This window comes from Lathyrus oleraceus, chromosome 1, assembly GCF_024323335.1.
Source record: "Lathyrus oleraceus cultivar Zhongwan6 chromosome 1, CAAS_Psat_ZW6_1.0, whole genome shotgun sequence".
Taxonomy (NCBI): Eukaryota; Viridiplantae; Streptophyta; class Magnoliopsida; order Fabales; family Fabaceae; genus Lathyrus; species Lathyrus oleraceus.
The window spans coordinates 31,737-41,258 of NC_066579.1; the positions used below are offsets into that span (position 1 = coordinate 31,737).

The 9,522-nt window shown below is 36.0% G+C and overlaps 1 protein-coding gene across 2 annotated transcripts; it reads left to right on the forward strand.

Moving 5' to 3' along the window:
• The first annotated feature begins 904 nt into the window (after window positions 1-904).
• On the forward strand, window positions 905-3,766 carry LOC127073137 (protein NRT1/ PTR FAMILY 5.10). 2 transcript variants are annotated; one of them, XR_007803237.1, is made up of 5 exons: window positions 905-1,157; window positions 1,238-1,455; window positions 1,542-2,032; window positions 2,390-3,332; window positions 3,493-3,766. XR_007803237.1 is itself a non-coding variant. In XM_051040678.1 (4 exons), the coding sequence occupies exons 1-4, from the start codon at window positions 1,031-1,033 to the stop codon at window positions 3,201-3,203; spliced, it is 1,650 nt and encodes a 549-aa protein (XP_050896635.1). In that variant the 5' UTR covers window positions 905-1,030; the 3' UTR covers window positions 3,204-3,766. The 2 variants fall into 2 exon arrangements, 1 of the variants encoding a protein (XP_050896635.1); XM_051040678.1 differs by having other exon boundaries at window positions 2,390-3,766.
• Window positions 3,767-9,522: the final 5,756 nt, after the last annotated feature.

The following is a 9,522-nucleotide window of genomic DNA, read 5'->3' on the forward strand; positions in this document are numbered from 1 at the left end:
CTCATGATGACCCGTCAAGAAAGTGAGAAAATATTTTTAGAGAGAGTGAGGAGTAAGATATGAGGGTTCACGATTCTAAATGTGTAAATATGAGGAAATGAACCTCTATTTATAGGTTAGATGTTGACGCAAAAAAGAAAAAAAATTGTGGCCAAAATTAATGAGTCAATCTATTGGCATCATGCTCAAATCAATTGGTTGGCCTAATTAATCATTTAGAAGGTCTTAAAGGAAATAAAATATATATATTTGTTACCATTCATTAAGACAATATCCTAAACGTTTATGTCACATTTTTGAACGAACCCAATTGATTGGTTATAAGTGTCAATCGATTGGTCTGTAGAAAAAATTGCCCAAAAGTTTTCTGACAGTTACCAATTTAACTGGCATGACTTCAAGATTTTTTAGAAATATTTTCTTAAGAAAAATAAAATTTAAAACTTGTTTGTGTGTGTGTGTGAGAGAGAGAGATTAGCCATATAACTTTATGTTTTACAACATATTGTTCACTCAGATGCGATAGGGCGAGCTTTTACATTTCCTCTCGTTCATACTTTGAAGCTTCAAGACTTGTCATATCAATCAATTATACACGCAGTTGCTTGAATTCTTCTTTGAGATGAGGTTTGATATATATTCTAGCTGAATGTCATCATCAAAGAATCTTTATAGTGATCATTAAACCCTATCTTTGTCTGCTTGCATCTTTAACCGCTTGTTATGCTTGTATTTTAGTTATTATTATCAAAGATTAGTTGTCATCATTAAAAGCAGGTTCATCTTCAGGAGAATTTCTAAAGAATGATATCGGATTTTGAAATTCAAACACAAGGGGTATTTTTGACAATTCATATGGTTTGGGAGTATAGGTTTGGAGTGTAATGAGCAGCCTCTTATTTCATTTGAGTCAACTTTGACATGGTTAGATGTCATCCTTTGTCTTTAGTAAACATTATTAAGGTCCATATATGACATGATTGAGAGATCCCAATTCATTGTGCTAAATTCCCTCCCTCCACGGCAGTAAATGGCCGGCGATTCTGAAACTCCTCTGTTATTGGAGTCGGATACTATAGATGGTGTTGTAGACTTTAAGGGTCGCCCAGTCCTACGATCAACATCTGGTGGTTGGAAGGCCGCTTCTTTCATTATAAGTAAGTAAAGCAAACTAATCTTCATTCATTCATCTCTATTCTGATCTATAAATGGCATGATTCAAACAAACTTAAACTAGGTGTGGAAGTGGCTGAGAGGTTTGCTTACTATGGAATTACTTCAAACCTCATCAATTATTTGACCGGGCCACTCGGTCAATCCACCGTAACCGCCGCCGAGAACGTCAACATCTGGTCTGGAACAGCCTCCTTACTCCCTCTGCTCGGTGCTTTTCTTGCCGACTCTTTTCTTGGCCGTTACCGCACCATCCTTATTGCATCCCTTATTTACATTCTGGTTTGTCTATTCTATATTCTAAATATTTGTTAACAATTTCACCTTGCAAAACACATATTCGTTGTATTAATCTCATTCGCTTTCAGGCACTGAGCCTATTGACGTTGTCCGCTACACTGCCTTCCAATGTCGGTGGCCAAGCAATTTTATTCTTCTTTTCTCTGTATCTCGTTGCATTTGCACAAGGTGGACATAAGCCTTGTGTTCAGGCATTTGGAGCGGATCAATTTGATATCAACCATCCGCGGGAACGCAGGTCTAGAAGCTCCTTTTTCAATTGGTGGTATTTTACCTTTACTGCAGGTGTCTTTGTCTCTGTATCCGTCTTGAACTATATTCAGGACAATGTTGGTTGGGTTCTTGGTTTTGGCATCCCTTGCATTGGAATGCTAATAGCCTTGTCTCTTTTCTTGCTTGGAACTTGGACTTACCGCTTTAACATCCCAGAGGATCAACAACGGGGCCCTTTTTCTAGAATTGGTAGGGTGTTTTTTGTTGCACTCGCCAACTTTCAAACTACTCAACAGGAACCTCCTCCTTCTCCTTCTTTGCCTCACCAGCCTTCTCAACAATTTAGGTAACTACACTCCCATTCATATACAATTTGCATTCTTCTAGACTTAAAACTTATGAAAACGAATTTAGCTTAGCGTCATGTAATAAGGAAAACCCCTTTTCTCTCCGTATGTTTGTTTTGGCCTAATTAAATACATAGTCTTGTGTGTTATCAATTTTGCCAACAGCTTTTGTCATTGCCAAATAATAAACAACCTCAATTTGTGTCAATTTTTTTAATTTCTCTCGTTATTCATTGATGTGTGGCAGCTAGTGCATAAAAATAGTTTTGTTTACCATGTATCAACTCAACTTTTCGTCTGTATCTTGTTTCTAAATTCGCATGTCTTTCTAATTGCATGTATCTCAAATGTGGCAGTTTCTTGAACAAAGCATTAATTGCATCAGATGGATCAAAGGAAAATGGGAAAGCCTGTAGTGTTTTTGAGGTTGAAGAAGCGAAGGCAATCCTCAGGCTTGTTCCAATATGGGCTACGAGTTTAATTTTTGCCATTGTGTTTTCCCAATCTTCTACCTTCTTTACGAAACAAGGTGTTACATTGGACAGGAAAATTTTGCCTGGTTTTTATGTACCCCCTGCTTCTCTTCAGTCCATTATCAGTCTCTCTATTGTTCTTTTTATTCCTGTTTATGACCGTATTATCGTTCCTATAGCAAGAACCTTTACTGGTAAACCCTCTGGCATCAGTATGCTACAGAGAATTGGAACTGGAATGTTTTTTTCTGTAATTTCTATGGTAATTGCAGCTTTTGTGGAGATGAAAAGACTCAAAGTGGCACGTGACCACGGGCTAATTGATATGCCAGGTGTGACAATACCTATGAGCATCTGGTGGTTGATTCCTCAATATGTTCTGTTTGGAGTATCTGATGTCTTTACAATGGTAGGTCTGCAAGAATTTTTCTATGACCAGGTCCCTGATGAATTGAGAAGTATGGGTCTTTCACTCTATTTAAGTATTTTTGGGGTTGGGAGTTTTTTGAGTAGCTTTCTCATCTCTGCTATTCAGAAAGGAACAAGTAAAGATGGCTCTGATGGCTGGTTTGCAAGTAATCTTAATCGTGCGCATCTTGATTACTTCTATGCTCTTCTGGCTGTTCTTAGTGTGGTAGAATTATCAGCCTTCTGGTTTTTCTCAAAATCTTATGTTTATAAAAGATCAGCAACATAGAGTAAGCCACTGGAAGGATATGGAGGCCGGAAAAGAATTTCAAACCTTGCGGTGGACCAATCTATTTGTAAAACTCACTGATCAGACATTGGTCCCCCGTTCGTTGATCCATTTTGAAAAGCCAACTTCGTAAGTAAATTAATGAATTGATTGGTGTATATGGTTGTGTTAAAGTATGTAATGTAATGTAATGATAGCTGGATCCCTCTTTTTACCATGATATCAGGATATTCTATTTTGTAATGTTGTAATAATATCTCATGATGATTAATGTTCTTCAATCAATCAGGACCAAGTATGCAGGTAGCTTCTCCCATTCAATACTTGCTGCATATTCGCCGGGAAGAATATAGAAAGAACTTGATTGATTAATTTGGAGATGGATCCAACAACGGAGTTGGAGGAACAATGGAAGTAGAACTTGAAGAGTTTCTCTACTTGATGTGGATGGCACAGCAGAGAACATGAAGTTATGATTGTTCTTCTATGATCACCTCTATATACACATGTACTATATATTCTCTTAACATTTATTGAGTGCACAATTAACCGTGCCCGACTAATATTGGTCTTCTTAACTACCTAACAACTTCGGATAAAATCTTTGATATTAGGGAATCTAAATCCCTCGAAAAGCTTCATAAAAATTACCCTTATGTTGCATATGAAGAAGAGAAAATCATGTTGCTGGTGGAATCATTGCAAGAGATGGGACATGGAGCTTTCTTACAGAGTAACCTTACTTGGAAACTCCTATCGTTTTCGTGTTGTTGGGGCTGCCAAGTTACTTGGGTGGTTTCAATTGCTCTTTGAATCAAATTGTTTGGAGCTTTAGTTGAGAGAAAACAAACATGACAAGAGTTCACCGTGTTAAAAATGTTTTTGGTTGCTATATTTTAATTACGTTTATAACTGGTAGTTATATTTTCTTTAACGTTACTTATTTTCATGAAAAAAAATTGAAATATATGGAAAGAAATAGATAGATAATTGCAATTAAGTGCTCGCCCATCACAAATCAAGTGAAGTATAATGTTCAAAAGTGAACACACTTACACAACAATATGAGCTATTTCACATGAAGTAAGGGTTGTAGAAATGCATAAGCATTTCATACACCTTGTTAGAATAAGAAAGAAAGTTGTTATTGAATAATGCAACTTTAAGGTATATGTTTACATGAATGAGTAACCGTTTATATAGCAAGGAATCACACGCATAGCTAACTATCTTATAACTAACGCATAGTTAGTTATTCTATTAGTCAATTACATTTTAACATTTATATGTTGAACACAATACTGCAACATTTTGTTTGACATTCCAACATACACTCCCCTAATCTGAAACTAGCTAAAGAGATATATTACAACATGATACAGACATTAGATTCTTCACATTGTTAAGCAAGACACAAATGACACAAACTCCAATTCTTGTTCTGATGAAGTTGAAAGACTCGAGCTTTATTGATTTAGTTAGCACATTTGCAAGTTGCTCTCGTGTGATGCAATACTTCATCTCAATTGTACCATCTATGGTCAAATCCCTAAGAAAGTGAAACCTTACATCTGTATGCTTGCATCTTCTATACATCAAATGGTTCTTTGATAATTTGATTGTGGAACTGTTGTCACACATGATGATTGTACCTTGGCTTTAAATCTGATCAACCTTGTGAAGAATGCTTTGAAGCCACACTGTTTGACAAGCACATGAGGTTGTTGCAACAAACGCAACTCCAGTGCTTGAAAGAGTCATAATAGGTTGCTTCTTTGAAGACCATGATATAGGACTTGATCCAAGCTTGAACATATACCTGTAAGACCCCAATTTTGTCCCTAAGATCCCTCATGGCCCATAACATCTCATATCATGGCCTCAAGGATCATTGCATACCCTAACTTCCCTCCTAGTGGGTGGGATACCTTATGAGTGTGGTTCTTGATCACCAAGCATGTATTGCACTTGTATATCATTGCTTTTCATATGCTTACTAGCCAAATGTACAAAAATATTGTCATCTAACCATGTTGCTTGCAGATGAAGCTGACTAAGTCAACACAGTCAAATCAGGCATTGAGCAATTGATGGTGACCATTCTTGAAGAATTTGGACACCATGATCATTCATAAAGAGTTCATACAACTTGTGATATCATTTGGGATCAAGATCTCAATTGAAAGAGGTTTGGAATTCATTAGAACATGGCCCAGTCAAGAAAAGTCAACAAAAGTCAACTGTGGTCAACTGTGCATTTAATCAGGGATTGGAAGCTGTGAGATGGTTAGAAAGACCTCATTCATGTCTATATGAGCCTCATTTGACATTTCAAAGATCAAGGATTGAAGGATTTGAAGTCAGACAAAAAGTTTCCCAAAATGGAAATGACCTGTAATTCTCACCTGCCCAAAATGGAAAGTTTTTCTCCCAAATATTACGTGTCCAAGAAAGCTTCAAATGAAATTTTGTCCAACATGAAATTTGAAGATCTTGTTCTTGCCATTCCAAAAAGTCCAAGAACACTCAATTCCCATATGTGGTTGACAAGATATGGTCAAATCAATTTCAGAAAATGCCCGAATTCAAAGTGGCATAACTTGCATATGGAATGTCCAAATTGGATGGTTCTTCTTTGAGCAAACCACATTTGATATGTACTTTCATAATCCATCATCACATTTTGTCAAAAACCTTCACATAAAAAGGTCATTTTTGAAGTGAACTAATTAAAATGCAAGGGCAAAATGGTCCAACTTTCAAAGTATAAGGAATTTTGACATGGGACCAATTCCAATAGCTTCTAAATGAAAATTATGACTTGTTCAAATTGATAAATCACTGTTACATTGCTTCTAACCATCCAAGGGCAAAAAGGCCAAAATGCATAATAAGCATATTTTACTAATTATCAAAAATTGCTAATCATGATTAAAGTTTGGATTAGGCAATGGTATATAAACTTAATTATAACAGAAACTCAAGGGGAATGATCACAATTTCAGATTCATCACAAAAAATCTCCAAATTCTCTCACTTTTTCTCCATTTTTCACATTTTTCACATAAGCATTTTTTCACCATTTCTTCAAAATTCACCATTGTTCTTGCAAGTTTTTGTTTGAATCTTCATGTGTAGGTAAGATTGAAGTTCTGTTTGTGGAGATTGAAGCCAAACACGTACAAATTCCAACTGTTGCAAAACCTTGAGCATCAATGGCAAGTGGAAAATTCTTCATGATTATGCACGGTTGAGCTGCGAATTCTTCACCAAACACCTTCATAATCATTATCCTCCATCTGTTTTCAAGATTTGGATCAAAACACGTCAAGATTCCACGCTGTGCTTCAAGAAGGTGAGATTTTCGAACCTTCTAATTGTTGAAATTGTTGTATGCATCTTGTAGTGCGTAGAATGTAGAGCGTATTGCCGCTTGAACCATGCGATTTCATCGAGTAATCATCAAGATATCTTGATTTAAAGTTTGTACGTCAAAACTTCTTTTGATCGAATCTTTTTGTGCGTTAACTTCTGGATGATTTCGTTAGCATATTCATGATCTACGTCGAACACCGGTTCCAACGGTATATAGCATGCGTATTTTCGTTGAAAAAAGTTCGTAACCGCAGCTGGTGATGAAGAACACGGTGTTGTTCGTGAAAAATTCTGGAAATCGCATGGCAGATCCATAAGATGCGCTCCCGTTTCAATTTTCTTGTTTACCGCCATGTGTAGGCCAATCGCGAGCCGCCACCTCATTTATGCTACAGTGCCGTTTTTTGGCTTGGCTCATAGATGCACGTTACTGCTCTTGCTGTAAGATTAAAACAATTCCATTAATTCAATTAATCATTAATTAATTCGTATAACAATTAAATAATTATTCATAATATTACAAAACTTAAAAAAATTCATATAAAATTCAATTTAAATCCAAATTAGGTGGGATTTTTTTTGATAGATTCCAAATTTAATCTACTTTTTTTTAGGCATAGTAGTGTAAGTTGTGCCTAGTAAAATGTTTGAATGGTATATTGATTTTTGACATGTGTGCAATATTCATATGTTTTGCCATTTTAATCACTAAATACTCATGCTTTATCCAAAATTAATGAAATTTCATATGATGATTCTTGACACATTTCTGGAGATTTTGGTGTATCATTTGTGATTTTTGGACTTCTGGATTGGTAGATATGATTTATTCTTTTTGAGTGTGACAATTTGTGTCACACTATGCCATGCTGACTTCACGAATTATTTTTCCATGCTTCCCTTAGGCCAATGGCTCTGATTTTTTGCATGAGATACAATGTATATGTTAAATTTCAACATGAATTTTTGTGGATTTAATTGATCTATTTTCCATTTGATTTGGATTTTTGATTTCTGTTTAGCAATTTTGGCTTGTTTTATGTGTAACAAAATGTACATGTGTCATTAAATGCTCATCCCTTATCCTATGATTATGAAAATTTATGGAGCACTTCCTAACATGTATAGCTTTAATTTGGCTTTGGTCCCATCCATTTCTAATTTAATATCACTGTTTACCATTTGATTGAAGTTGGTGTACATTTTGTGACCTCATTTGGTTGTGTTTTGCATGCCTTAACATGTTGATTTAATTCCCATAGTTCCATTAGTCCAAATTGCATGAAAATTGATATGTAACTCATTGAATGCCTTCTGTTTAGGATATAATTTTTGTGGAATTTACTGTGCTGTTTTGATATTTTTTTGGATGTAATCATTCTGGTTGTTCATATGTGATTCAACTTTGTTCACCTTGTATTAAATTGTGCATAAAATGAAATTAGTGCATAGTTTGGATATGAGACCACTTGGGATCTCTTCTTATTGGAATTATCTTGACTTTGATCATGATTCACTTGCTGTTTTAAGTTTTTTCCCTCCTTTGGACCCTAGGCTTGTCCTAGTGGTCTTGTTACTTATGTTTGAGCTTGACTTTGACTTTTCAGGTTAAAAAAGCTAATGCCTTAAGGAGGTTGATTCATAATTGAGTTATTTCATTTGACTATTGTCGACTAACCTATTTGTTTTGTAGGGTGCTTGGTTCACTTGAGATTGGTGCTATGCACATATTGCATTATTGATTGTACCTTGTTGTTGATTCTTATGTTGTTGTTTTGTTTAGATTGGGATGCTGATTATATTTGATTGATTTCAGGTACCCTTAGTTGCTCAGTTCTCTTAAGAACTTGCTTTGCTTTGCTTAAATAGCAATTTGCATTGAGGTAAACTCTCTTGTCTCCATGTAGTCTGGAAGACCTGGCTTGTTATTTAGCCAGGCAACTGTCTGAAGTCCTCCTTAAGAGGCGATGTTTGTGATTGTTTATGTTTGTCCCAAGCAGGAAAAGTCCTCATTCGAGGCAATTGGTGGATATAAGAGATATGTAACCTATCTCCCACTATTCTGTGAGTCTTCTCCTTGCTCCCATTACATGGTTGTAGCATTGAGATCCAAACCCAAGATCGATCGAGTCAATAAATGTGGAGAGAGTTCCATCTTTCTGAACTCCCACACCTTCCGATATTCAATACTCTCTCTGACCAGAGATAAGAGTGATGAGGCACACCCCTCATATCCTTTCATCTGCTTCACCTTAGCCCCTCAATGGCAAGGTTAAGAGCAACTTGAACCCTATTACAGTTGGCTTTAATGCCTCACCCTTTTGCTTGAGCCTCATTGAATGGTTATAGTGTGTGCTACTTGAATTTATGTGATTGATTACTTGATTCATTTATACATGATCACTTGATTTGCCATTGTGCATTTATCATCATTGATTGCCATTGTGCATTTATCATCATTGTTTGCCATTAGTGCATGATCATTTCATTTGTCCTTGTGACATTGTTGTTTTCCCATTGAGGACAATTGTAAGTTCATATTGATTGGCTTTTGTTCCTATGACATGGAAGGGATAGAGTGTAAGACCACTTCATTGGTCACTCATATCCTCTTTGCTCTTTGATTGAGCTTGTTGTTGTATGTGAGGATTCATTGTAAGTCCATGTAATTTGGCCTTTGTTTTTCCTATGATCATATGTGGAGGTTAACCTAAGTCCAGATAGATTGGCAGTTGACTTCCATGTTTTGTTTTTGTTTTGCCTTTATGAGATTGGAGTAAGACCATTTATTGGCATCCGGTATCATTGTTAATTTTAGGAGATTGGTGTAAATCCATTTATTGGTATCCGGTATCCGCCTTTGTGTGAGATTGGAGTAAGACCATTGAGTGGCGTCCGGTATCACCTTGTCTTTTATTTTACTAACTTGCTTTGTCCCTCATTC